The sequence below is a fragment of the Westerdykella ornata genome (assembly GCF_010094085.1).
Source record: "Westerdykella ornata strain CBS 379.55 unplaced genomic scaffold EI97scaffold_7, whole genome shotgun sequence".
NCBI lineage: Eukaryota > Fungi > Ascomycota > Dothideomycetes > Pleosporales > Sporormiaceae > Westerdykella > Westerdykella ornata.
Window position 1 is genome coordinate 157,020 of NW_022986857.1, and position 27,618 is coordinate 184,637.

At 52.3% G+C, this 27,618-nt stretch overlaps 10 protein-coding genes and 1 non-coding gene across 11 annotated transcripts; 6 read left to right on the forward strand and 5 right to left on the reverse strand.

The window, feature by feature from the left end:
• The first annotated feature begins 14 nt into the window (after positions 1 to 14).
• On the forward strand, positions 15 to 1,188 carry EI97DRAFT_432231 (uncharacterized protein). The gene is made up of 4 exons (XM_033798125.1): positions 15 to 186; positions 239 to 300; positions 368 to 445; positions 691 to 1,188. Exons 1-4 carry the CDS (start codon positions 85 to 87, stop codon positions 959 to 961), a joined length of 513 nt encoding a protein of 170 aa, XP_033654891.1. The 5' UTR covers positions 15 to 84; the 3' UTR covers positions 962 to 1,188.
• Positions 1,037 to 4,737, reverse strand: EI97DRAFT_493302 (uncharacterized protein; the record flags this gene model as incomplete). The annotated part of the gene is made up of 6 exons (XM_033802358.1): positions 3,416 to 4,737; positions 2,963 to 3,363; positions 2,809 to 2,906; positions 1,722 to 1,950; positions 1,285 to 1,638; positions 1,037 to 1,226 (listed from the first exon to the last, which is right to left on the reverse strand). Exons 1-6 carry the CDS (start codon positions 4,514 to 4,516, stop codon positions 1,037 to 1,039), a joined length of 2,373 nt encoding a protein of 790 aa, XP_033654892.1. The 5' UTR covers positions 4,517 to 4,737.
• A 3,165-nt stretch (positions 4,738 to 7,902) lies between these two features.
• EI97DRAFT_457380 (uncharacterized protein) lies at positions 7,903 to 9,012 on the reverse strand (the record flags this gene model as incomplete). Its single annotated transcript, XM_033800809.1, has 1 exon — positions 7,903 to 9,012. The coding sequence occupies one exon, from the start codon at positions 9,010 to 9,012 to the stop codon at positions 7,903 to 7,905; it is 1,110 nt and encodes a 369-aa protein (XP_033654893.1).
• A 1,108-nt stretch (positions 9,013 to 10,120) lies between these two features.
• On the reverse strand, positions 10,121 to 10,220 carry EI97DRAFT_t46. The gene has a single exon. It is a non-coding gene; the product is annotated as a tRNA-Leu (tRNA).
• An 855-nt stretch (positions 10,221 to 11,075) lies between these two features.
• EI97DRAFT_375224 (calcium-translocating P-type ATPase) lies at positions 11,076 to 14,733 on the reverse strand (the record flags this gene model as incomplete). Its single annotated transcript, XM_033795492.1, has 3 exons — positions 11,076 to 11,790; positions 11,840 to 13,822; positions 13,871 to 14,733. The coding sequence occupies 3 exons, from the start codon at positions 14,731 to 14,733 to the stop codon at positions 11,076 to 11,078; spliced, it is 3,561 nt and encodes a 1,186-aa protein (XP_033654894.1).
• Positions 14,734 to 15,608: 875 nt separating this feature from the next.
• On the reverse strand, positions 15,609 to 16,340 carry EI97DRAFT_288892 (uncharacterized protein). Its single transcript, XM_033794426.1, has 3 exons — positions 16,324 to 16,340; positions 16,084 to 16,217; positions 15,609 to 16,024 (listed from the first exon to the last, which is right to left on the reverse strand). The coding sequence occupies exons 2-3, from the start codon at positions 16,092 to 16,094 to the stop codon at positions 15,700 to 15,702; spliced, it is 336 nt and encodes a 111-aa protein (XP_033654895.1). The 5' UTR covers positions 16,095 to 16,217; positions 16,324 to 16,340; the 3' UTR covers positions 15,609 to 15,699.
• A 343-nt stretch (positions 16,341 to 16,683) lies between these two features.
• On the forward strand, positions 16,684 to 18,249 carry EI97DRAFT_288854 (uncharacterized protein). Its single transcript, XM_033794425.1, has one exon. The coding sequence runs from the start codon at positions 16,876 to 16,878 to the stop codon at positions 17,899 to 17,901; it is 1,026 nt and encodes a 341-aa protein (XP_033654896.1). The 5' UTR covers positions 16,684 to 16,875; the 3' UTR covers positions 17,902 to 18,249.
• A 124-nt stretch (positions 18,250 to 18,373) lies between these two features.
• EI97DRAFT_432236 (uncharacterized protein) lies at positions 18,374 to 20,486 on the forward strand. Its single transcript, XM_033798126.1, has 4 exons — positions 18,374 to 18,638; positions 18,806 to 20,012; positions 20,059 to 20,305; positions 20,360 to 20,486. The coding sequence occupies exons 1-3, from the start codon at positions 18,492 to 18,494 to the stop codon at positions 20,199 to 20,201; spliced, it is 1,497 nt and encodes a 498-aa protein (XP_033654897.1). The 5' UTR covers positions 18,374 to 18,491; the 3' UTR covers positions 20,202 to 20,305; positions 20,360 to 20,486.
• A 619-nt stretch (positions 20,487 to 21,105) lies between these two features.
• On the forward strand, positions 21,106 to 22,286 carry EI97DRAFT_416161 (HAD-superfamily hydrolase-like protein). The gene is made up of 2 exons (XM_033796881.1): positions 21,106 to 21,235; positions 21,298 to 22,286. Exons 1-2 carry the CDS (start codon positions 21,227 to 21,229, stop codon positions 22,033 to 22,035), a joined length of 747 nt encoding a protein of 248 aa, XP_033654898.1. The 5' UTR covers positions 21,106 to 21,226; the 3' UTR covers positions 22,036 to 22,286.
• Positions 22,287 to 23,335: 1,049 nt separating this feature from the next.
• Positions 23,336 to 25,204, forward strand: EI97DRAFT_288958 (uncharacterized protein). Its single transcript, XM_033794428.1, has 3 exons — positions 23,336 to 23,731; positions 23,782 to 24,069; positions 24,125 to 25,204. Exons 1-3 carry the CDS (start codon positions 23,555 to 23,557, stop codon positions 24,998 to 25,000), a joined length of 1,341 nt encoding a protein of 446 aa, XP_033654899.1. The 5' UTR covers positions 23,336 to 23,554; the 3' UTR covers positions 25,001 to 25,204.
• Positions 25,205 to 25,808: 604 nt separating this feature from the next.
• Positions 25,809 to 27,618, forward strand: EI97DRAFT_288903 (Zn-dependent exopeptidase). Its single transcript, XM_033794427.1, has one exon. It carries the CDS (start codon positions 25,889 to 25,891, stop codon positions 27,431 to 27,433), a length of 1,545 nt encoding a protein of 514 aa, XP_033654900.1. The 5' UTR covers positions 25,809 to 25,888; the 3' UTR covers positions 27,434 to 27,618.

Sequence of the window (27,618 nt, forward strand, 5' to 3'; positions counted from 1 at the left end):
ACGTGTCAGTGATCTTTTATAATCCACTCCAATCTCCATCATACAGATCGACTATTTCCGTTTCTGTTAAGTTCCATTGACAAAATGTCCGGCTTTCCATCCCTCCAACCCGCCTTCACCGTCCGCGTGAACATCGACGCACCACTACCCGTGGGCGCCCAACATGGTCGCGCACTTACTATTGTGGTAAGCAATCATTCACCTCTGCATTCGTTACCGAGGACGCTGAGCGAGGTAGCCCATCGTGTCCGGCACAGTGAAGAGCGAGCCTGGGTTTGAGCCGGCGCTTGATGCTGAACTGTAGGTTCCCCCCTCCAGTGGCCTCCGGTCGCTCACATTACACTAAGAGATACTGATGGATGAGTAGGCATGGAACCGGGTATGATTATATTCGGAATGATGCGGATGGGAGGAATATGCGGTTGGATGTGCGGAGTCAGCTCAAGTAGGTGTTTGGATGTCGTTTCTATTGTTTGTTCTCGTTTGTCTCCTAGTCTTGGGCCGAGACAAGGTCTCGATGCTGCATTCCCATCTTGCTGGATCAATGGGGTTAAGTCCTCCCTTTATCTTCCCCGCAGATGAAATGAGCTGACTAGTGCTTGGCTCTGTGAAATGCTGTTCTGCTTCTGGGCTTCCTTCACCATGCTCGTCCCTCTTCGATACCATACACATCATCTAACCACGCAGCAGGAACAAGGATGGCACTCTCCTCGCCATGTACTACCAAGGCCCTGTGGCTCTCACCGACGGGGTCAAGGGAGCTCTGAGCGGCTCATCTGACGCTAAGACAACTCCATACGGTGACTCCTTCGTTACCTTCTCGTTCGAGACAGGCAGTGAGAAGTACAAGGAGCTGGAGAACGGCATCTATGTCGCTGCGGGACACTTTATAGTCAATGAGCCGGGACAGAAGGGAGTTGTTGTGGAGTATAAAGTGAGCAAGGTTGTTAAGGGGGCTTGATTGGGAGACAATGGTGGAGAATTCTTTCAGTTCATAACAAAACCTTCAGGGTGAAATTGAAGAGCTATGGGACTTCTACTCCAAAGTGTCGTTCTCGTGGAACACCAAAGTCCGAACCTCAATGCTTTCCCTTCCTTCCTTGTCCTCGGTACCCGGAACATGGAAGGCCGTGTGGGGGACTCTTCTCGCCCTGCCATCAAGTTTGGAATCGAAGCACTTTATGAGCAGAACTTCCTCTGGAGTCAAACCGCTCTTGTAGTACCACCTGCGAAACATTCACATCAGCCAAAGGTAGATCGTATAAATGAGCAGTTTTCGCTTACCGATGCTTAGGATCGTACTTCACAGCATACGTCTCTCCCCTACGGTTCGGATAGATCAACTCCGTAACCACAAGACTCCCATCATCAACGCTGCTTGCCTCCGCGACAGCCAAGGGATCCCGCTGGACCGTCTTAATCGGTCGCCAGACGTTGATGATTTGCACTCGTCCCTGAAGCAGCCTTTCCGCCTCTTCAGGGAGATGGTGCGGCACGCGAGACAGTGCCGCGGCATAGGACTGGTCGATGTGGACGCGCTGCACGGGACCACGGATCGTCCTGGATGGGTCTCCCCCCGCGGAGGGCGCCTGGCGACGGATCGTATGGTCGAAGATGAAGACTTTGGTTGCCCCGGTTCTAAGCGATATGACATGTCAGTTCACCTTCTCCTCTTCTCTTGAGTGCACAAAGGGCACAAGGGTCAGTGACAGTGGACTTACACTTCTTTCAACAACTGCTCTATCTCGGGATAGTACCGCGCCTTGATCTTTTCGTCGTCGACGAAGTCCTTCTCTTCGCTCTTGTGCTTATGGAACTGGAAGCCGTTGCCATCGAGGGTGAATTCGTGCTCTCTGCCCCGCACATCGCGTACCGTTACGGGATGCTGTTCGAAGGGACGGTCAAAAGTCTCGGGACGATCAACGTACGTGGGGTGCGGTGGTGAGCCATCTTCATTGGGTTTGAAGTAGTTCAAAACGGTCTCTACATCTTGAGGTTTAGGGGTAGGTGATGAGATGGTCGTTTCGAGGGTTTGGGGTGAGTAAGATGGAGCGGACTGAGGTAGCTGGACTGCAGCTGTGGCCATGATGTCTTTGTGTCAAACGAAGTAAGTGGGAGTTGTTAAAGAATATACGGTTGAAGTTTGCGTTAACTCTGGTGATTGGTATGCTGGAAGAGACTCCAGCGTTTTATATACCCCGGGTGGAGGTTGATTTACAATCCGTAGGCCGTATATATGTAAGCTACAAGCTTCCCCGCAAGCACGCCATCGTTGCACATCAATGTGTGACCACCTAGAAGATCTTAGAGTCGCTATCTGATAGACGTGCGCATTTCGTCCGCACCTGATCAATTCGTCAAAGCCCATTTGATTGGATAGAACCTTCTGGGCAGCGCGCGCTGATGTGTATGCTGATAAATACTCGCCGTATGCCCAGACCATGATCGTCTTTCCTTGTAACTACTGAGGTGTACAGCATTGCAAGCTCCAGGTCCTGTGCATCTAATTTGTGGCAACATGATCCTGACGTCGCTGAAGTGAGAAACTATAAATACCTGAAGCATTGGTGCCAGCTTCCTTAACATAGACAAGTAATAAATAATGCACCTGATATTAGTGATGTCCCCCTGGTCTAAGAGACTCATGGTGCTTGCTTCCCTGAGGCCTTCGAAGACAGAATGGGTATCTGTAACCCTACTCATTTTACAATAAAATCCGTGGTCGTTATTCGGACGTCTGTGTGGAAGTTCACTGTTTCTATATATTGCTTCAAGCTTTCACATGGACCAATCGTGTCACTGTCGTACCATCATCCAGAACTTCTTCTTCCTCTTCCAGTGTGTAACCTCTCCATCTCGGTAATAACTGGGTCCAAATATACCAGTAAAGAACTCCGAACAAGAGTCTGCAGGTCATCAGTCCCTTATCCGCCATTGAAAAAAGTGGAACAAAACTGCTTACATGCTGAGACCGACTACCGCATAAGTAGCATACCAGATGCCGCCGGGTTTTCCTCCATCTTTCGGTGGGAAGAATGGCGCTGCCAGTAGTGCTAAGCTCAAAACAATCCTAAATAGCACTGCTCCTATCCAAGCCTTGAATGGCCGTTTTAGATCGGGGCGTTTGTATCTCAACCATAGCAGGCCCGCTGATATGGCTAAGGCCAATACCTGTCCTGGATAGCCTTCAACCTCCAGAATAAAAGAATAAACATCACTGGAGGGTGGAAGCGCTATCACCAAGAGTGATGGTATATAGTGCACGATCAAGCCGCCCAGGGGAGCATGAAAAGGTCGCGAAGATGCCAGAATCCTGGAGAAGGGTAAAAATCCCTGCCGCGCTATTTCTTGGTTGAGCCTCGCCTGATAGACGTCAGTAGGGCGTATCAGTATTGTTGTGTCAATTTAAACTCACCAACGCGAAGGTCACTACCATGACATTCCCGGCGCCTGAAAGTGCCACAGCAAGCGGTAAGATTTTCTTTCCGAGTTGCGGGCCAAAGCTGCGCTCGAAGAAAAGGGCCGCGATCAATTCTCCACTGCCCTTGATTTCTTCCAGCGGCACGACGATAAAGTAAGCAATGTTAACCAAGACGTACAAAATGCAGGCGGTTACCAGTGCAGTAACGGAAACGGATTTGAGAGTTCGGACCGGATTCTGGACCTCGTTGAGCACGTTGTTGATGTTATTCAGTCCGGCGTATGAGTAGAAGACTTTGAACAGTGATGTCGATATAACACCCCAGCTCCAATCTGAGTCTTTCCAAATATCGTCATGGGTTGGGAAGTGGCTGTTTGGAATGCCGTTTTCGTTGTTCCTAGGCCATATAACCACATAGGTCCCTGCGAAAATCATGAAGATCACAAGTGCAATCTTGATCCAGCCGAGCAGATTCTGAATCCATATACCCGTCTTTAGAAAACATCCATGGACGATGGTGATCGCAGTCAGGAGCCCAATGGCAAGTGCCTTCCGAACGAAGTCGGTTCCTTCAATATCGAAAGCAAAGAGCGTATACTGCGCGAACACAATGCAATTGCTTGCCGTAAACCCCAACAATACAGCTTGCACTGCAATGATTGTCGAAGCAAGAAACCTCGGCTTTCGGTATGTGAACTCCAGATATACTTTCTCGCCGCCAGACCGGGGAAGCATACACCCGTACTCGAGGGAAACCGCCAGTCCGCAAGCTGCGATAACCGCGCCGGCAATCCAAAGGGTCAGGCTCAATCCGACGCTGCCGACGGCCTGCACTATCGCACCTGGCGTTGCGAAGATGCCGCTCCCGATGACGCGCGAAATAACCAGTATATAGGCGCTGGGCCAGGTAATGTTTCTTCCCAGTATCGATGTCTCGGGGAGAACATCGTCTTCAATAGAGCGAGTGATTTCTCCTGGGGCAATGGTCCGCTCGGATTCTTCATCGCTGCCGTATACTGTTTTCGAAGTGGAAGTCGATGTTAGGGATGAACGGCGTGCCAGAAGAGGGCTCTCCTCGCTCGTGGTGGAAGCCATATTGCGTCGTTACACGGATCGGATTGATAGCTTCGTGGCCTATGCCATCTGATGCATCCATAATAATATCGGTGATCTCCTGGAGTTGAACCGTCAAGTTGTCCGGGAGAGTGATGATGAACATTATGGAATTGTCAGCAGGTCGCATCATTCGGATGTTGAATGTCGATGGGGCAAGGCTCTTGATAAGGGTGCCACGACGCGCCTAAATCAACATGGTGATTGGCGTTTGGTCTGTGACGCCATCCGAAGCTTACTTGACGACAAGAGTTGGTGTTTCAGACCACAACAGTGATACAAGCAAATGGCTTGTCTGGTTGTAGCTTTGTAACTCAATCTGCCATTTTTTAATTTTGATATAGGACATTGTATTGGAAAAATGAACTTGCAACTTGGGTACAGTTAATGAGACGCAGTCCGTCATATGTCACGTGACAGGAGTATGCTTCCGCTATCTGGGATCAGGCGCTTCGTAGTGGACTGAATACTTGGGCCATTCACAGTGAACCTGGGAACTCACTTTCACTCTTTGCTATTAGGTTCGAGCTTTGCGATAAAATCCTGTTCATGTCGCGGTTCTTGAGAATTGAACATCGTATATGTTGTCCGAAACCTCTTTGCTTGGACTACTCATTTACTTGCGGATAATTTTGGGAAATATCGAATACTTCGGTGCCCAAGCATCTCCGTTTAGTTTGCATCTACCCCGTGGTAGTCTTTCAGGGGAGCCAGATAGGGTAAACAGATTGTTGGATATCCTTTCCAGGTTTAAGATTTAGACTACAGACTGTCAGGAACCTGGCTAGTGCGCGCGAGAAATGATTCCCAGGCGTTCCGTGGCATAGACAGTCGCTATTGGCGGCGGAAGGGGTCAATTAGAATAACAGAATGATAGCCAGATCCTAGCATAAGATAGAATTCATCTTACTTCTCATTAAATGGCAGACGCGTATACAGCCACCGCTACCCTCTTACCCTATCAGCTGACATACTAATGTACTCCCACTGTTGAAGTGGAAGCACGAGCATTCATCTCCATGCCAATCGCTAACCAGACTCCGAAAAACTCCCATTGCCTCATTAACAAGTGTAGCTAATACCACAAGCCCTCTAATAAATAAATGCCGTTAGTTTTGTCGACGGTGTATCTTATGTGCGGTTAGAGACCTGGGTCAAGCACTTACACACCAATAACCACAATTACCAGAGCAACACTGAATTTCCAACACCGTGGTCAGTCTCCCACTATAGTTACAGAGCCATTACTACGCCGAAAGATGCACATGAAGGGGGCAAACATTGACTCGACGCAATCGAAGTGCTGTAACTCCCTCCGCTTGGAGTTGGACTGCTTAAAGTCGGACTGCTTGGAGCTGGACTGCTTGGAGCTGGACTGCTTGGAGTTGGACTCGGCATTGCCAACACGCCGCTGGCAGTCAGGGTGAACAAGAAATAGGCAAAGCGCATTTTGGAGTAGTTGTCGGCTCTGATTTGTTTTGTTCTTTAAAGTGCGGACGCTGACTTGTGCATAAAGACAAGGGCATCTAACGGAAGGCTTTGACCGATAGGTAGCTCGACTGTGCAAGGTACGTGCCTCTTATATATGTCGACCGTTGGTTAGAGAAGTGCGCTCATTCGCGATGCGGTAACCGCAATAACATGGATGCCTTCTGTCACTGTCACACTCTAACGCTCGTACAACTAGACTTTGGGACCGGCCGCCCTTGTCTATCCTGCTTGCAGCGACCAATGTAAGTTGTGTGTTGTGGAATACGAACCCTCAGTTGAGGGCATCAATTCACCATAGACTACGAAGTTCCAAACCCCGAAGGTGCAACTACGCACAGCTGCGCAACGTAAGGGAAGAGAACTGTGGTGCATTTTCTTTCACGTTGCATCAGCAAATGATCACTCATGGCCCCTTACGCGGAATAAGGATGATGAATGGGGCAATTCATGGAGCTTACGGTGCAAGGTTACACGAAACCTTTGGAAGCAAGGGATTTCCTCGTCCCAAAATAGTCTAGAGGTTAGCTATATCTCGCCTTCAGTGTCAATTGACTTTGTGGTATTACTTATGTAGGAATCCATGTTACAATCACCAGTGTTCATTTAGGGAGGGACACTGTTGTAGAACATAGACCATCCTGGGTACCAAGTGGAAATGACTCATGTTGCTGGGCGATTTTGACGACTCATCACCTGCACAGCTGCAAATGCACTCTGCAGCCCCCGTAATCCGCCCGAATAGGCAAATGCTCTCCATTTGTAGCGGAACTGCGTGTTTAGAATGCTGCGAGACCTTCAAATTGACTGCTCCAAAGACCATAGTGTGTCCCTTAGCTCCCAAGATATGCCTTGACGGCCGCACCTGGCTTCAAAATAGTGTTGTATTCGCGCACTCAAAAGAACACGAGTTCCGAGGAGAAGTCGACCTTGCCGGTTGATTATAAACCCGGGACGAGTCCACAACGCGGTCCTCTTGATAGAATGATTCACTGTTGGCCATGCTGCATACCACAGAATGATACGGAGGAGGTATGGTTGTGCGTACATAAAATGTAAATATGACGCTTTCCCCTCCGAGGACGCAGCAAAGCAAGGGCGGCGAAGGGGCTGTACTGCATAGCGCGTTGTTCCAGTTGCTGGACGCTGGAAGTGTGCGGGCCATGTAGCTGTATCGCACCTATTCACTGGCAATGATGAGAGCATGTTGTGGTAATATGCTGACTGACAAACCCGCACCCACTCTCCGTAGATAATCGCCGCGTAGACGATAGAGACTCGTCCTACGATTTCAATCGCTCTCATCTCTGAAAATATCCCAACACGAGGTATTAGCGCCAACGCGTCGCCGCTGAGAGAGTAGGGCAGTGAGGAGGGACGAAATAAGCTACCAATTGGGAAAGATTTCAGTGACTGTAGGGCTAATTGCGCGACGTCTAGAAGGTACTCTGTGCATGAGCCGTCAAGGGTGGCGGGAGGACTGTCTCCTAAGACATCTCAACATAAGGAGGCTGGGTATCGCACTTTGGTGGTTTGATAGATTATATTATACATTAGCTTATGGTTACAGATGTTCTAGTACAGTTCGCCTTGCGAAATCTCCAAGTCCAGATTCCCTTGCTCAGCCATTACCCTGGGTATATCCAATCTTGTACCGCAACCATTCTCTCCAGCTCGTGTCGTTCAACCATTATATCCAGATCGTGTCCCTCATCCATATCATACAAATCGTGTCGCTCAACCATCATAGCGTATCCAGATTGCCTTGCTCAACCATCATATCCAGCTGTGTCGCTCAACCATTCTGTTCCAAATCGACTTGCTCAGCGCTTGATCGTTCAAACTGACAACCCAAACAATCTCAAGGTCCACGGTCACCATTATGTTGCCCACTCCTTGCAGCGCACCTCCCCTCCACACCAGTTGCAAGAGATATAAACGTCCTGGCCCTTTTTGAATGGGACACCGCAACCGCAATGCGTGGGCGTACGAGGCAACTTGAAAGGAAACCTTTTTTGGTTACGCTTTCGTGCCTTTTGAGCGTGCTCCAAGTCTTTTTTGCACTCCGCCATGGCGCAGTCGATACAAGTCCAACGGTCCAAAAATCGCTTTCTGAGCGTGCAGGTGCAGAGTCCAGTGCCTGCTGCTGCAATTGCGTCATTCGTCGGTTGCCCGAGGCCTGCAACCCGTACTACAGGTTTCTTGTAGCAGTCCTTGCACATCCATCGTTTCCGCAGTTGGATTACGGGATAGAAGGCGCTTGCTTTCTGCTCTGTTTGGCCGAGGTTCATGTCCAGTACTTCCGAAACGGGGGTGTCGAATCTGAAGTGTTCGCCTCGGCGACCGGAGGTGAGATAGCAGCAGAACACCCTTCCGTCATCATGACTAATTCCCTCTCCAGTGGGGGGAGCCCAACCGTGGTGGATGTTGATTTTCTTCTGGTCGAGGTTGAGGATTATAGTCAAGGATCCATAATAAGGGTCAAATCCATGGGAGACGGGCGGCGGCTTGAATGCATTCCCGGAGTAGTAACAGTGGACACGGCACTCGTTGCAGACATATTTGCCGCAGGGTTTGCATTGCTTGCTATGCTCTGGGTTGCACTTCAGAGCAGAGTAGCCGCTCGGACTCCAGTTGTTGACTCGACTCTGGAAGGCCTTGAGACGATACGCGATACCAGAACCGTCGCATATAGTTCTTGATTTCAGAGGTTTTGAGCCGTTGATGGCCGCCCAGGTGGTCTTGGACGTCTTCGCGAGGTTGTAGAGGTCTCTGAAGGGGAGCGCAGCTGCGAGGCTTTCGAGGATGGGATACTGTGTAACGCTCTGCTCAAGCCTGGAGAGATCGTGTCCCATTATGAGAACGACGGACTTTGCTTTCCCCACGGCGAGGTCTTGATGATTCTGAGCGGAGTCTTGATGATTCTGAGCGAGGGGTTGATGATTCTCAGCGAGGTCGTTGAGGACGAGTGGCAACGTGTCTGACGACATGATTGCGCTTCTTAGCCTTCTTATGGCTTGAAGACCCTGAGGGACGTTGCTGGTGGATGGCGTGGACATGCTGTTGATGCCGGGTTGATGGAAACTGATGTTGTCGGTGCTGTGGTGTTCCATGCCAGGTGAGTGTTCGATGGAAGGTTGGGAGTGCGGAGAAGAACGCCTTAAATACTTCGGTCCGGTAAATCTGCGGCTTGCGTGGGAGATGACGATGCTTCAGTGTGCTAACGACGTCAGAAACGTTGAGCTGAGTCACACTCCTAACCTTTTGTAGAGTAGAGGAAATCGGAGTTCTGTCTGGGGGTTCCGGAAGCAACATTCGAAGGCGATCATGTTAGGGGCCGAGTTGCTACTGTTCCTTCATATAAACGTTAATACCATCGCGGGAGCTGAGGGCGTGTACCGGTCTCAACCTATGGAGTTCTGAGTAGCAGATATGACGTATCTGTATTGCTTCGCAATTATGATGCAATTAGCTCGATGCCCACCACTTCATATTTTTTGTCACGCAAAAATGCCTCTCCGGCCCAGCAGTTATTGCTCGTGCACTAGCAGCAACACTCACAGCAAACTCATCACCACTCTAACGACTGTTTCACGAGTTGGGCGCCTTTAAGCTCCTCACCGGGTATTGGAGGAGAAAACATGCCACGAGAAGAGAGACCTCACGGTTGAGAATGATTGTGATAGGTTCCATATGCGGGGAAAGATCAAATCGCCTGGAAGAGTGATATTCCAAAGCTTGCACTTAACGAAAGTGATTGGTGAGATAGAATGTAAAGTGCCCACGAACACCAATCCAGCCCGTCTCAAAAGAGTTCATCTGCTCACTTCTAACACTCGCATCTACATTCGAAGACAAGTTAGAACAAGGTTAAATCATGAACGCTTAGTATGATTCATTACATCGCAAGCTTGAGGTTTTGACAAGTTAGGTGCCCGTAGGTACTGACTGCATGCATACATCTTATGTCGATCTCCAAGATACTCTTGTCCTCCCTAGGCCAATCCAACATAAAATACCCAAGCAAAAAATCAAATTACACAAACCCAGGCGCAAAAAAAGATTCCCGAAACCCTTCTACATGAGAAGGACGAATGTTGATGAGAGTGGGACTCGAACCCACGCCACTTTCGTGACCAGGAATTAGTGTTAAGAAATGACCTTAACCTGGCGCCATAACCAACTCGGCCATCTCACCATTAAATAATACAAAAATTTTAGACTTATAAATATATGTACTTTGCATGCTTGTTTTTCATAACATTGCGGAAACTTCCGTGGAGCTTGAGCACCCAGCGACAATTCCGGATGGTGACGTGAACATGACAAGTCGGCCCGAGAACGCTCTTCGCTTGATGTTGGGCGGCCGTGGTGACCGAACATCATGGTTTGGAACACCAGAGCTCCCCGTAACATCCTCCAAAGATGATATCAAAGTAGAAGTCCGGGAGGCCAGTGCTTTCCCCTGTCCCAATAAACTCGAATACTATTTCAGAGATTGGACGTATGTCAGTTATCTGCTCCATGGTTGGCAGTCTTATTACGTTACACGCAGATACGGGAAACAGTGGTCTGGCGCCGAAATCATGTCTTACATTTCCGCGAAAACAGACAATATAGCTGCGAGCCCATGTCTGCCTGCTAAATTGCACGGAAGTGAATTCCATCGTGCTAGAAATTCTGACGAAGCTTCATGAGGTTTCGTAGCAGAAAGGGGATTATTCTGCTCACCGTGGCATTATCTATCAACCACGATTGGACCGATGCCTGGACTGTACTACATCCGTTTAGTTTTACTTCCAGTTATACACTATAGTTGAGAGATTCTTGCAAACAATAACATTGGGGTATCGTCTAACGAGTGGACATCTATGGTCCTTCCTCCTATGCCGCCTAAGTATTCAATTCCCCCCTGTTCGTAGCTCCATCCTCTTCCTGCGCCCAAAACGCCGTCGCTCAAGCGCATTGCGCGAGCACCATTGCAACCTTGAAAACCAAGCCATATGCTCATATATACAAAAGCATTCCTTCCAAGCCTGATTCCCGTGGCTATTTACAGAACTCCCTTCTCAGGGTCCCCGCTCACAGAGATGGTCCGAGCAGGCGACTTCCCATTCCCCACATAGCTCCCGTCATCACTGCCCTCGACATCTTTTCCCTTTTCATTCGCGTCCTTCTGCCACTTCTTCGGCTTCACCCTCTCCATGACGATACTCGTCATTCTGGACAGCGGGCGGTACACAACGACGAACGGTTTCCCGACGAACTTGGCGCCGACCTCGAACCAGGCGTCCGGGAATAGACGGACGCATACTCCCCAAGGAATGCACAGGAGCGCGATAACGACGCTGATAGCCCACTGTGGGCCGTTGAGCGCGGTGATGCTGAAGGCGGTGGAACCGAAGAAGACGATGGCGATCTGGCATCCCACCATGATGAGGTTGAGACCGATGAAGTAGTAATTCTTGTGGATGTTGACGAAGATGTTGAGCTTGTTGTCCAATCGACGGTTGTTGTACTGGTTGAAGATCTGCAGCCAGACGAACATGTTGAAGATGAGGGAGCGCATTTCCTTTTCAGGGTAGGGCAGGAACTTGGGGCCGGCGAAGTGTAAGATGAAGGTTGCAACAATCTGGTAGATGGCCTGGCCGATGATCATTTTCCACATGGTGAGGGAGATGATGGAGGCGTGACGGGGAGTTGGGGGGCGGTTGAGAATCTCGTCGGTAGGGAAGTCGGTGGAGAGGGAGAGCGCGGCGAGAGAGTCCCTGGAACGGTTAGTGTCGCACATCGATTTTGTAGCATGGGAGCACCTACATAAAGAGGTTGATCCAAAGGAGCTGCACTGCGGTGAGGACGGAGCGCATATAGGGATCAACGACAGCGGAAATGAATGCAACCACCATTGCCGTGATGTTCACTGTGATCTGGAACTGCAGAAACTTCTGCACCGCATCGTTCACAGAGCGACCCCACATAAGCGCAACGATAATAGACGCAAAGTTATCATCCATAAGGATAATAGACGATGCCTCTTTCGCCACCTCAGTGCCTGCAATACCCATGGAGAAGCCAATATCCGCAGCCTTCAGCGCTGGACCGTCGTTGGTACCATCACCTGTGACGGCCACGATACCGCCGAGTTGCTTGAGTCTGGTCACCAAAATCCTCTTATCTTCAGGCGATGAGCGGGCCAGGACCTCCAGCCGGGGAAAAATAGCGTCCAAATCGGACTCGCTGAGTTTTCTGAAGGAAGGTCCTTCCATGATGATTCCATCAGTATAAATGCCACAGTCCGTAGCAATCGCCTTAGCAGTCACAACATTGTCGCCAGTAACCATACGCACTTTGACTCCTGCGTGCTTGCACTTGGCAACCGCTTCGGGGACGCCCGGACGAATGGGATCTTGAATACCAACAACCCCAATGAAAGTCATACCTTTCAGAAGGGATCCGAGATCGGCCGCCGTGGATGGATCATCCGGATTCTCTGCACCACGAGGCGGCCACTGTTGGAAGTCCTTGTAGATGATGCCAATGGTGCGCAGTGACTGCTTAGCGTAGCTTTCGATAACCTCTGTGATGCGCGTGACCTGGGTGGTGTCCATGGGGACGTCGCCGGTTGGGAGCGCAAGAGCAGTCGAATAAGAAAGGAGAATCTCACTGGCCCCCTTAACCAAGAGACGATAAGTTCCGTCGGTCAGTTTCTGCACAGCTCCCATGCATTTGCGGCCAGAGTCAAAAGGCAGCATCTGCACAACCTGGGCTTGGGTCCGTTCTTGAGAAAGGGAGCCCATTCCGAGAACATTCTTCGCAAAACCGAGCAAGGCAGTCTCAGTTTTGGATCCGACGAAGCCGAACTCTCCTCCGTCACCTTCGAACGCAGTGGAGTTAATTGCAATGGACTCGATAAGGAGACGTTTCTGAGCAGCAGTCAGTCGTTGCGCGAATTCCGCTGACCTGCCGGCAGTAGATCCGGTGTTCTTGTCATCGAAGGAATCCTCGCCGAATGTGCCCGTGACAACTGTCATCTTGTTCTGAGTGAGGGTCCCGGTCTTGTCGGAACATACATCTGTGGCGTTTCCCATGGTCTCGCAGGACTTCAAGATTCGCACGAGGTTGTTCATCTTCACCATCTGAGTCGTCGCGAAAGCGAGAGAAAGAGCGATAGCCAGGGGAAGACCTTCGGGAACAGCCACAACGATGATGGTGACGGAAACGATAAGGATGTCCATGAACCTAGAAGCCTTCTCGGCGGGACCAAGAGGACTTCCTGGAAATGTTGCAACCAAGCGGAAAAGAAGGATGAGTAGCAAAAGGAATGAACCGGCTGTCGCGAGTTTGGCAATGCCCTTCGCCAGCCCGTCCAGCTTCACTTGAAGGGGGGTAGGGTCCATGTCCTGGCGCATGGCCATGAGGATCTTGCCATAGCTGGAGTTCACACCGACTGAAGTGACCAGGTAGGTTCCTACACCTTCAAGCACCTTGCTACCCGAGATGATGAACGGGTCGAGGTCTTTCGAGTCACTGTGACCACGCTCAAGAAGCCGCAAAACCTGCTCTGCACTCGTTTTCTTCATCTGGTTAGATTCACCAGTAGCCGAAGACTCGTCGCATTTGACATTATGTCCGGAGATAAAGATGCCGTCTGCGGGAATTAGATCCCCAGGTTCGAGGTGGAGCACATCGCCAACCAAGACGTCGTAGACTGAGATGGTGAAGGATTTTCCGGAGCGGATTACTTTCAGGTCACGGGCTTCTTTCTTTGCGTTTAGGCGGATGAAGGCACGGTCTTTTTGACTACGAGGTGTTAGCATTAGGAGCGGATGTATAGAAGGTCGCACGTACTAGTCGTTGACAGCACCGACCATGACCACCACTACGATGGAGACGCAGATGGCACAGCCTTCAATCCAATCAACGGATGGAGGTGCCCCAGGTCCATGGTCTACTCCGAATGTCTCGTACAGTCCGAGTGCCAAGGAAATAACAGCCGCTACCGTAAGTAGGATCAGTACGCTCTCCTTATAATAAGCCTGCCACATAAGCATGAAGAATGAAACCGGCTTCTTCGTAGGAAGCCGATTGTCGCTGAACACCCTCTTGCGATCGTAAAAGGCTTCACCAGCGTGGGATCCGGAGCCCGATCCGGAAGGCCCAGACTCAGTAACATCGACATGACGCACTTCGACGGGCCGGGGGAGTGCTGAATTATCGGTGCCGCGGAGCTTTCGGTATTGCTTCGTAACCTCTTCGAAGGAAACCGAGCCTGGAAGCTCTGTTTCGTCGATGCTCAGTCCAGAGTCTACATCGGTGCGGAGGCCGGTTTCGAGACCGGGAAGGCCACCGAGCGCTATGAATGCAGCGAGGGACTTGGGATTCAGCATTTTGTTCAACATTCCAGGCGAGAAGGCGAACTTGTTGTTCAAAACGGCGAAGTCCTTCTCACAGCCCGGGTCAGGCTTCAGTGCATCTGGGTGTAACGAGTTCTCTAACGTGAATGCACTGGTCCCGCTATGTACCGAAGCACTAGCAGATGTGGATGGAGGTGCCAGAGTAGCCTCGCTCGCAGCACGACTTCGGCCACTTCGTGCTGCAGATAGACTTCGTTCTCTGGAATGTGATGCTGCGAAGGTCCTCTCTGGAACAAGAGTGGCCGGTGAAGCATTCTCGGTGAGGGTCGCGAGGGTCTCGTTCGTGTTCGCTCGCATGGGCGAGCGGGGAATGTCGACTGTGATTTCGGGGAGAGGCGCGAGAGCGGAGGAATCTTCGCGGCCCAGCGCGTTGCTCGATGAAGGGGATGCCATGATCAACAGGCAGAGAGGCGAGAGAAATGATGGGAAAAGGGTATTAAAGTTATTGAGGTATGCGTGAAGGGGGTATCACAACGAGATGCATCCCCAACTTGCCCTACTGAAAAAACAGTGGAAGGGCATACACAAACTTCTAATATACCTCCATGTTTCTTGGGCTCAGATGTTTGCACGTCTAGGGAGGAGGTCGGTCTCAGCTCCAGGGACTGCAAAGGCGGAGGCCAAGGCCGTATCCCGTTACTTGGAGATCTCGGCATGGTAGTGATGGATGTAAAGTTCACATACAGGACTCGTCGATATAGAAAGCCCAGAATCTGGGCATTCCAACAACCGCATGTACAACACTTGAAGGTTTGCTTGAGACAGCTGCATCCATTAAGCTTGCGGAATTGACGGGGCGAGACCGCCTACACAGCCACAAAGCATGTGTTTGCGAGTCGGGATATTGAAACCACTTCTAGGAAGAGGGAGGTAAACTGTGACAGGATAAGAATCGCGATAAAAGCTTGGAGAGGTGGAAAAGCGATGGTGGGGCCTTGGCCGCTGGTACCTGACGGTCAAAGTGGGTATTTTCCCCTTGCCGAGTCGTTTGTGAGGGTTTCGTAAGGGCAACCGTCCGTTTCAAAACCGGTTGAATCACGAGTCTCTTGGGACACCTGCAAGTGACATATTGGTGGCACATCGAGTTGTTTTCCCGTTGTGCATCGAGACGATGGACTCAATCCAAGTCAAACAGTAAAAGTCCCTCCATGGCTCCCACACGGCTTCCCATGCCCAGATACGAGTAGCGTTGTGAGACGATAGGGGACATTGATCGGCGGGTAGTAGAGGATGTATCAGCGACGAAAATCCCCTGCAACCCGTCTACCCACAGGACGAGCTATGCACACGGAAGCATGGCACCGCATCCCAAGGACGAGACTCAAGCAATAGCGAGGCTGAGCAGACTCTTTGAATGCAGCCTTGCGGGGACATAGGCGGGTAGCGAGTGCGACCAGTGCATAAAGGCCATACGTGGACCTTCCAGAAGGCTGCCGAATAATACTGTGTATGCATGCACCCAGCCGCTATGCATAGGAGGGTAGATCGCCGTTCAACTCCGCTGTCGGTAGGGCCATTTCTGTGTGGGATGAGATCTGGGAGGTAAGGTAGAGCCGATGCGAACGCGGAGGAGTGCGGACTTGGCCCGCTATAACCTGTCAGAAAGCCGTTTGTCCAGGGGATTCCACTCCGCGGAGGGAACTGCACGCGAATTGCATGATTGACCGACGAAACAACCAGGCCAATGTGCGGCGACTCGCCAGCAGCAGAGTCGCACGCAACGTGTAAGAGGAGAGGTGGTGCGGAAGCAAACGTCGCAACTGTGTCGCGTGCTAACCAAACTGAGGAGCACTTAGTCAGCGCCACTCCATCCATCAAGCATTACACGACTACTCGTTTTCTTGAGCGGACAGCAAAACATACACAAATTTCATAGATCCCGCTCACCCTCGCTTCTTCTGATCATCTCTCTGCCCAGAAATTACTCCTGCTCGGATCACTGACTTTCCGGAGCGGAGTACCTGACAACCCATTTCACCCATGTGTCCCTTCTGTACGTCGAGAAGCGAGCCAGATATTTTATCTACAGCAGTAGCTGATAGCCAGGAAGCTCCATTGCCTGCTGGTGAAGGCCCAAATCGCTTCTCTCCAGCTTCTGTCAAAGAATGGCAACCTCGAAGGAAATCAGGTAGATGATACTCATGTTCCGACCCCAAAGGCAATGCACTGAACCGGAACAACAGTGAACAATGCCTGTGAGCGATGTAGGCGACGGAAGATACGATGCGATGGCGACACGCCATGCGCTACATGCGCTCGATTCTCGTTACAATGTATAAGGACGCAAAAGTCGAAGGAAGTGTTAGCATCGTACGTATTGGCAAGGAGATGTCACGTGGACGCAACATTCACTGACCCACCAACAGAGAACATCAGCAAGCCCTGGAAAGCCGAATACACCAGTTAGAGGCCCAGCTAGCAGCGCACGTAAGCGCTCCAATGCACGGTTTGGAAGGCATAGACCAAACCCTCATGGACACCGTATCCAACTTCGACTGGCAAAGTCCTCCGCCTCCTTTGACGGTCAACACAAGTTTCCCGGCGTCGTATGGCCTGGGGAGCGAGGTCGACCTGGCGCCTTTCTCAGCTGGCAGTTTACCCTCGATTGCGATCACTGAGGCGCAGTCAAGCCCGGTCCCCTCATTTTGGTCTGGTACGACAAGGGCCTCGTCTCCCGAGCGACTTCCCACATCGGCACCGCAAATGCCGCTGAATCTAGTGAGACCACCCTCAAGCCAACCGTTTTCTCCTCCTATTGCGCCTCCTAATCCCCAGTCCTGGGAGTTTATCGAAGCTAGCGGCCACCTGAAGCCACAATCCTCAACCGTGGCCAGTAGAGACCTGTCGCGGCGCTCATCCATCTCCTCTGCCTCCGTCGAAAGCGAAGAAGTAACCAGCTCGCCCTTCGACGGCAACGAGAGTGACGATGTCGACGTCGGTCCCCTAGCCCCAGCCCCACGGCTGCCACGCCCAGGCGTCTTCTCTGCTCACTCAGGAAGCCCAGCTCCATCCGATCGAAGCAGAGCGCTAGGCGTAATACCACTGCCCAGCAGATTCGAAGCCGAAACATTGACGTCCGAATTTGTACAACATCTGGAATCCTTTGAAGGCCCGAAGCCGTACACGTTGAATCCCAGGCTCTTTGCAAGATTCTGTGAAATGGTGTATCCAGACCCTAAGAGTCGCGCATCGTCTGTAGATGCGCCGGTTTCCGTCCCCATGGCTCGATTTCACGTCTTCCTCGCCATGGCCATTGGAATGAAGGTTCGCATCAAGGACAGCACGGAAGCCACAAACGCTTTGCTGGATAGATGTTACGACCTTGCCATGCAGCAAGCCTCGAATTCGGTCTTCTGGCAGGAGCCGGGTGGCATCGAAGCTGCGCAGCTACTATCGATCTTTGCATCGATTCGACGAGAGATGTGTAGTGAGCCTAAGCCGCTGCGACCTTCTTTTACGTGGTAGCCATGGGCAGCCGTCGGAGTTCTGATTCTGTTTACGCTTGATGCCTGGATTTCACCTCGCAATTCTTTCGTTTTTTATGATTGTTGTTATTGCATCTGGGAGTCTGTATTCGCAAACCGGCCGAACGCTTTCTGTACATATCTTACGAATTACGACGCAAAAGTAGAAATCCAAAGTCCAGGCTAGACCGACGTCTGCTATATCTCAATAGTACTGTGAGTGGGTTTCGTACTTCGGGCGCCCTGGGCTGCGTCACTGGTGCGACAAAAGACTGGAGGAACGCATGACCAGCACCACATCTCGTTGACAGTACGGAGTACAGGAGACAAGAGATGGACTTGTATGAAGTTCTCACCCGACGCCGGTACCGAGTATTAATAAGCAAAGAGGGAGCTCATCGGAATGCCCCATTCCGTAAGCCGCGGTCGGCAGTTCAAGGCCGGGGATGCTCGAACCTCCCCCCACCACTCTACAACAACACCAATCCAGCTATCTCTGCAACACCAATGATTTCGCAGCTACCTTAACGCTCGTTCCGAAGTTCTCCTTCTTCCACCTTTCCTTGTTTTTCGCATGTTGAGGACCGCAAAATGGCATCAGTGAAAGGCGCAGAAGTTGCAAAGCACAACACCAAGGACTCATGCTGGATAGTGCTGGATTCGAAAGTTTACGATGTGACATCCTTTCTTTCCCGGCATCCGGGGGGTGCGGCGATATTGTTGAAGCAGGGCGGGACTGTGAGTGTTTATTTATTTTCCCACTGTGATGCTCCACCAGTAGGCTCTTCGCACTATTGTCGTCTTCTCGTTCCAGAAGGGGAAGTTATCGATAGGAAGAGACATGCTCGATCTATCATGGTTATTCGTCGAATCTCAGATTGGAACAAGAAATTAATAACCTCCAGGACGCAACCAACGAATTCAAAAAATACCACCCTCTAACATACGTCAACGACCTCCCTCCCAACAGTCTCCTCGGCCCCATTGACCCCCACACGTTCGGCCAACTCCGTCAACCAAAGCCAGAAAAACCCACTCCGGCCGCTGAAGCCAACGCAGAAAAAGAAGTACCTCACGTCAGTCTCTGCATCGCTACCACCGACTTTGAAACGGCGGCCAAGGCTGTCTTACCGCACAAGTCGTACGTCTACGCCTCGACTTCGGCGAACTACGGGCTGTCCCACAAGGGAAATCTTGAAGACTGGAATCGCATTACTTTCCGTCCGCGCGTGATGAGGGATGTCGGGAAGGTGGACATGAGACGCTCGATTCTGGGTTATAGCTCCAAGTACCCGTTTTATATTTCTCCCATGGGAACGATGGGTGCCCTGCATCCAGGTGCCGAGCCGGAAATGGTAAGGGGCGGAGTGCGAAAGGGCTGCCATCTTGTCATAAGTACGGCCAGCACGAAGCAGAATGAAGCCATTATGGAGAGCTACGTAGCGGAGCAGCATAGGCTGAATGATGCGAGCCCATCGAAGCTCTTTTTCCAGTTCTACATGCCCGCGGACCGGAACAGAGCTATCGACCTGCTACATCGGGTCAAGAGGGCTGGCTACAAAGCGCTGTGGATTACGGTCGACACCCCCGTACTTGGTAAACGGACTGCGGACCGCGTGTTGCAGGCTGAGGAGGCTCTGGCTGTCGGGGTGGAGGAGGAGCCAACTGCGGCTTGGGAAGCTGGTCACGAGAATCCACTGGTACCATCAATCGGGGGCCGCGTTGTAGGCGGTTTTCTCAGCCCGCACACCACGTGGGAGGATCTTGCATGGATTAAGAAAGAATGGAAGGGTCCCATCGTCTTGAAGGGGATTCAATGTGCCGAGGACGCGAAGCTGGCTCTGGAATACGGCTGTGCCGGCATATTGCTCAGCAACCACGGCGGACGACAGTTGCACAGCGCACCGAGCGCATTGATGACTCTGCTCGAGATTCGAACATATTGTCCTGAGATCATCGGGAAGCTCGAGATATATGTGGATGGCGGATTGCGCGATGGAACAGATGTCCTCAAAGCGCTATGTCTCGGAGCGACAGCGGTGGGAGTTGGAAGACCGTTTCTGTATGCGCTTGCTGCGTACGGGTCGAAGGGAGTGGAAAGATGTGTTGACAGTAAGTGTGACTGGTTCCCGAGCAGTGGGTAGAGCTAACTTTGTAGTTCTTGCTGATGAGCTCCAAATCGGTATGGGATTGTTGGGCATTACTTCTCTGGACCAGGTCCGACCTGAGATGGTCAACGCCTCGAGGCTGCTGAACAGAATGTGGAGACCGGAGGTTTCGGGACCAAAAAGTCGCCTGTGATTCGATCACTAGTCCACATAATCCTACCGTTGAAGCGATGCTGCATTACTACATATTCGATGGTAGACGGATAGGCATCTCTAGCCCTGCTCTCGGCTAAACCTGTAAGTCACCCTCACCGCAGCTCTGATTGTAGGATCAACATCAACAATTGAAAGCTTGTGGCGTCATGTCTTGTGCGGGTACCCGGACGCGCAGGGTCGTTCAATCGGCGCAAATAACGCGGCGCCATTGGATATGAGCAAGAAATGGATTTACGCTATCGGAAGAGATATATGGAACGTGGTGTAAAACCTCGCGTCAACGGTCAACCTGGCGTTGCCCACGCAAGCCCGCTCTGACGCTCTGCAAGCGAGAGGTCGAGGTCAACTGATCGCGGTTCATGACTCTAGAACGCTGCAAGGGACTGTGCATGCGCAGATACGGCGGCGGTGAGCTTGTGTGACAATGCGGCGCAGAGCAAAAGGAAGCACACGGCCCGTGTCGTGGTGGGAGGCGTGGGATCAGCCAGGCGAGAGATCGTAGTCGGTGAATGTTGAGGGAGACAGAGCGAGATCATTGCTTTGTCGCCCCAGGAACCAACACAAAGTGATACCTTCAGAACAGTTCAAGGAGACGTTGGCTGTGAATGGAAGTCTGCAGTTCCTGGCTCCATATTATGTAATACAGTTGCCCTGCCCAGGTGCGGCCTTTTCTTTGAAAACGTGCCCATCAGCCAATCACAGGACGCGGGGGAAGGTAGTGGGCGGGTCGTGGCTTCCGTGCCGCCACCGACGCGCCAGGGGTGGGGTTGCCTGTTGAAGTGGCCGGGCCCGAGCGCCCCAACACCTTTTGAACCTGCCAGCTCATATTCCTGGAACCTTTCTTGCTCTCCCTCAACGACTTGCAACCCCACACAATCTCACCCCATTCCCTTCGATAAATACCTCTCGCTGGCCTCCTAACTTCACTCACTTACCCTCTCCAACAACCTTCAATCGCTTCTCGACCAGCTTCCAGTTCTCATCACTCCCGTTCTCACCACAATGGGTAAAGTGAGTGCCACAATCTATCTACGGCCCCACCATACCCCGCAATACGCTAACCATCACCCCAGGTCAAATACATCCTGCTCGACTGCGACAACACTCTCGTACAGTCGGAGCGCCTCGCCTTCGAAGCCTGCGCCGAATTGACTAATGAGGTGCTCGAGAAGCATGGCAAGGAGGTCCGCTACACCACCGATCAGCTCCTCGAGGACTTCGTCGGCCACAACTTCCGCGGCATGCTCAAGGGTCTGCAACAGAAGCACAACTTCACCATGACCGAAGAGGAGCTTGAAGACTTTGTGCAGCGAGAGCTCGGTGCCGTCACCAAGAAGCTCAGCGAGAAGGCCGTCGAGTGCCCTGGCGTCACCGAAGCCCTCACCAAGCTCAAGGAGCAGGGCTACCCAATGGCCGTCGTCAGCACCTCCGCCAAGAGCCGTGTTGTGGCGTCTCTCGAGAAGGCCAAGCTGGACCAGTTCTTCCCCCCAGAGCATGTCTACTCTGCTGCCACCTCGCTCAACCCCCCGAGCTCGAAGCCGGATCCCGCCATCTACATCTATGCTTGCAAGGAGCTCGGCGTCAAGCCTGAAGAGACTGTGACTGTCGAGGACTCCAAGAGTGGTGCCACGGCCGCCATGCGTGCGGGCATTCCGTGCATCGCCTACGTCGGCATCTACGGCATTGAGGACGACGAGAAGAAGATGAACGACATGGCCAAGCTGCTCACCGAGGAGACCAAGGCTGCCGCTGTCATGTACGACTGGAAAGAGTTCCAGGACTGCTTGAAGAAGGTCGAGGCCAAGTTGTAGACGCGGCCGACGACATGCCCCACGGTGGTAATCTTTGCATTGCCCCTGGAAGGTCAAACTTCATGATGAGGACATAACATAGAGACGAAGATATGACTGCATGACAGACTAAGATTTAATCTCTGATTACCAACTTCGAAAGTTGGAGCAGCACAATATGAACCTCCTGATCAAACAACTTAGCCAAACGTGAACGTACTCTGCTTCAAGCAGCCTCTAATCTTAGCGCCAGGATCCTCATCTATGTCAGTTTTCGCAGTTCCACATTGTCTGCATGCCGTTCGCTCTGTGTACCTTTATACCCCACCAGTGGACTACTAGCATTAATGTCGCTATGGCAGGGCTGTGGTTACTATGGGTGCTCAAAGTGGATTAGCGTAACGGATAGACACATCGACACCCCCAATTGGCCAAATGTCCCCTCCCACACTGTCGTGTCATTTCTCTATCCCACCTCCCTCCCTCCATCACAGCTTCAGTTGAACGGAGCCATCTACCTCCCCATGTCGTTATCCGCGCCTTGCCCTCCGCCATTCATGATCCTTTCTCCGCACCCGCCGTCCAATTCTCCGGAGCCGCCTGCTTCTTCGAGCTCTGCCCTTATTAACGTCCCCTCGCACCATCGCTTTGTCAACAGTTCCATGAGATGGCGTTATCGCGACTTCATATATTGCTCACCCTCATTTCTGCTACTGCATGATAAGACTGCCTTGCACCGAAAAGGCTGACCTTCCGCTTGTGCATGGCGAACCGGCGGTTACTGTCTCACGTCGGACGGCCATGCGGTAGACTATCTGCTGTGGAAGCTGGACGGTGGCGAGTTTTACGTTTCACAATTGGAAGCGACCGCTTTTTTCTTAACGTGGCGAAGAATATCGAGGCGTCGGAATTGAACTGTTACGGAGGTGCTGTACGGACTACGGAGTACTGGTAATGTCACCTTCCATAAGGCAGATCTGCATCGCTGACCTGCTCGGCACTTCCGTCTCCTGCTGGAACGAGGGTAAGGGTAGGGGATCGCTGTGTGCCAAGGAATGCTTATTGCCTCTCCTTCCCATTTGAGCTCCTTGAGCACCGGCATAAGCTTTCCTTAATCTATCCGGGCCAATGTCTCACGCGGTTTCGCCATCAAGACTCAATCTACGACGACGCCGGCTACACCCATGAACCTGCTGCGACCACTCGGGTGCTCGTGGTATTCCGGGGCGAGGTGACCGAAAAGAGGAAGGAATGGCTCTCTACCTGCCGGAACAGCCATGCGAGCAGGCGTCAAGGCAAGAATGGGCATGGCTCCTGGCAAACCAGAGGGTGTATAAAGCAGTAGACGTGGGCGAACTTGCTCACTCGCCCCTCCATCGCAAACTCTCCGATAGAAGGCCTCAGCCATGATTCTGTCTACTGCTCTACTTTCCCTTGCCGCCATCGCTGGAGCACGCGAGGTTGCTAAGGACGAAGTAAAGGCGGCCAAGCTGTACGATTCCGGCATCAGACATGCAAACAATATCGCCTTGAAGCGGGTATGTACTACGCCGCACTCCCACATCTCTCCGAGCTTGGCACTAACGCCTCCCAGGAGACGTTCGCTCGACAGAGGGCTGCGGGGAAATACGAGTCTTCGCAGTACGCTGAACTGGACTTTATCCCATGCACCAACGGCACCGCCGTCAGCGACAAGGACACATTCAGGTGCAACAATGTACACTCCCCTACTAACAACTAAAGGTAACCTCGCTCACCTTCCTGCAGATTGATCTCTACCACTTCCTTCCGCACTCTGCGCTCGGGAGTACGCGGGGATTTGGTTCCTCATCGTGGGGATGGACCTCGGACGATGGACGAGAGTTCGTCGCCATCGGGCAGTCGGACGGAACAGCATTTGCTGAGATCTCGAAAGAGGGCAAGCTGATCTACCTTGGAAGGCTGCCGCAATTCTCGGTTCCCAGCAATTGGCGCGAGATTCGTGGTCACAACAACCTCATGATTATTGGCAGTGAGGCAGAGAAACATGGCATTCAGATATTCGATATGACGAAGGTTCGCCTTACCCCAAAATCAGCCTACTTCGTGCCGGCGTTGACATTCCCTACAGCTGCTCACGGTTGACCCTGCCAACCCGGTCACGTTTTCGAACGACAAAGATCTCGCAGGCCACTACAATGGCCTTCCCATCGGCAGGACTCACAACGTGGTGACGAATCCTGCTGGCAACTTCATCTACTCCGTTGGTGCAGCGCCGAGGAACCACACCTGCAGATCTGGCATCATCTTCATCGACATCTCCGATCCTTCTAACCCCACCAGCCCGGGTTGTGCGTCCGCTGACGGGTATGTCCACGACGCGCAGTGCTTGTTCTACAAGGGCCCAGACACCCGGTACACTGGTCGTGAGATCTGCTACGGATACAACGAGGATACACTTACCATCTACGACATCACCGACAAGAAGAATCCTGAAATTCTCTCCATCACGTCCTATGAGGGTGCGGCATACACCCACCAAGGCGCTGTCCTGGACCCGGAGAACCAGCAATACCTGCTCCTGGACGATGAATATGATGAGTACGACAAAGTTGGCCCTGGGATTCCTGGCAACCCGATCACCTACATTTGGGACATCAGCGACTTGACGAAGCCCAGGCAAACCGGTCTATACAAGTCTGAAGCGAAGGGTATTGACCACAACCAGTACGTTGCGAATGGCTTCGCTTATCAATCCAACTACGGCACTGGCTTCCGCGTCCTCGACGTGCGATCGATTCCGTCAGACCCTACCGGCAAGGGTGTCAAGGAGGTCGGTTTCTTCGACATCTATCCCGAAGACGACAATGCGCCTGGCGGAGGGAGCGTCGACTTTGTGGGGACGTGGAGCAGTTATGCTCTGTTCAAGAGCGGCTACATCCTGGTCAACACCATGGAGAGGGGTGCTTTTATCGTGAAGCTCAAGGCTGGATTCGACAAGCTGTAAACTGGACTTCTAGACGCATCATACTAAGGAGTGGACGGAGAAAGGTGGAGTTTAATAATGCAATTTTCTGGATCGCTTTTCCAGCTCATGCGATCCTCCACTTTATCTCCTCGTTGAAATATCCTAACACCGCCTTCGGAACCGTGTGGTCTTGATACTCGCCTCCCTTGCAAGAGAGGGGGTCAAAATAAGTGTAAGCCGCGTGCCTTGGCACCTGCCCGACTTGGACTAGCTTATCAGCCTCCGGACGGGAGCTTGCCTACTGTGGAGTACACGTCGATCCCCTTCCGCCTCCTCACGCCTCCTCAGCCGTTACCGCTACATCAACCGGTCAGGTCGATTATTTCACGACGTGCGGACAACAGCCTTCCTCCTCTAGAAATCCGCCGCGCCACTCCTTCTCGTGTATGCAATATTGCGGAGGCCTCAGCTGGCCTAGAACGTTCAACACCCTCAATTCCTCCGTGGCAACAAACATGGGTAGGCGGGTAGCAATATCTAGGATCGCAAGGCATACCGGCCCAGAACTTGGCATCGGCGTCCCCAGTTCCAATCATGGTCAGCCTTACCGAACGGAGCTGCACGACCGAACAGCGGATTCTTCCATCTTCCGCTCTGTTTCCTCGCCTTCCGTTCAAAGGTTGTGCTTCCATGGGGCTCGGCCATGCCAAGGGAGTGGCTGTATTTCCCCTGGCGTCTCGTTCCTGTGTCCCGCTCTCCCTTGGTAGGAACATTACCAGCTGCCCGAATTGGACTAGCGGCTTAATGCTCTATAATGATGCCATCCAAGTCCTGGGCAATATATGAGGGCTCGTATGCCCACCGTGATCCGTCTTTTCCTTTCCTTTCCTTCTCACCCCGCTTGGCTTGGTTTCTTTCTCGTCAATCATGAAGTCCGCGTCAATTCTGGCCGTCACGGCGCTCGCCGCCTCAACTTCTGCCGCAGGTGGCCCTGGGGACGGATACGGCCATGGCCCGGGAAAGGGAAAGCCATTGGTGTCGTCGGCCCAGCTCCAGAAGCTCATCACTCTGAAGGATTTGCTTGCTGGTTCGCAGAAGCTGCAGGACTTCGCTAATGCCAACGGTGGCAACCGCGCTTTCGGAGGAGGAGGACACAATGCTACCGTGGATTATCTCTACAATGAGCTCAAGAAGACCGGCTACTACAATGTCTACAAGCAGCCATTCGTCGAGCTCTTCACTGCCGCTACTGTCGAATCCTCGGCCAACGGGGAGCCCTTTACTGGCGAGTACATGACCTATGGTCCATCTGGCAACGTCACGGCACCATTTGTCCTTGTCAACAACATCGGTTGCAATGCATCGGATTACCCTGCTGCAGTTGCTGGCAATGTTGCCCTCATCAAGCGTGGAGAGTGTACCTTCCAACAGAAGGCCCTGAACGCAAAGGCAGCTGGTGCCGCGGGAGCCGTCATCTACAACAACATCAATGGTACCCTTTCCGGCACCCTTGGTGGAACTGGAGACTATGCTCCTACCATTGGTGTCAGCGGCGAGATCGGCCAGTCCCTTCTTGCAAAGGTTCAGGCCGGTGAGACCGTTGCCAAGATCGTCGTCAACGCCATTCAGGAGAACCGAACCAACTACAACGTCATCGCTGAGACGAAGGAGGGCGACCACAACAATGTCCTTATGATTGGAGGTCACACCGACTCGGTCTTTGCCGGCCCCGGTATCAACGACGACGGGTCCGGATCTATCGGCACCCTCGTAGTCGCCAAAGCCCTGACCAAATTCAAAGTCAAGAACGCCGTCCGTCTCGGCTTCTGGGGTGCCGAGGAGTTCGGCAAGCTGGGCTCCAACTACTACCTCAAGTCGATCAACGGCACCATCAGCGGCAGCCCCAAGGAAGCCGCCAAGATCCGCGCCTACCTCAACTTCGACATGATCGCCTCGCCCAACTACGTCCTGGGCATCTACGACGGCGACGGCAGCGCCTTCAACTTCACGGGGCCCCTCGGCTCCAACACCATCGAGAAGGACTTCCAGGACTTCTTCACCTCCAAGGGCAAACCCTACGTCCCCTCCATCTTCAGCGGCCGCTCCGACTACGCCGCGTTCCTGGAAAACGGCATCCCCTCGGGCGGCCTCTTCACGGGCGCCGAGGAAATCAAGACCGAGGAGGAGGCGCAGCTGTTCGGCGGCAAGGCCGGCGAACCGCTCGACCACTGCTACCACAAGAAGTGCGACGACATCAACAATCTCTCGCACGAGGCGTATCTGCTTAATGCGCAGAGCATCGCCAATTCGGTGGCCAAGTACGCAGTTGATTTCAAGGGGATCCCCAAGCCGAATCTGGCGGTGAGGAAGCGGGATGCGGAGATTCATCGATATCAGACGAGGAATGGGGATGGGGCGCATGTGCATGGGACGCATGCGGCGCCTTGTGGGCAGGGGCATAATGCTATTTAGACTATATGGTAGCACAGGTGACGGGCGATGATGCGATGATGTGATGAGGTGTAGATTCTAGTTACCAATTGTAATCTGTTCAAATGCCTAGGGTTCTTCAGGCTTATGGTGTTTTGTATGTTTGTGTGAGGAGGTGGTAGTGGATTTGCATGTGGATTGGAAATAAGCAATCACTCATGTCTGGC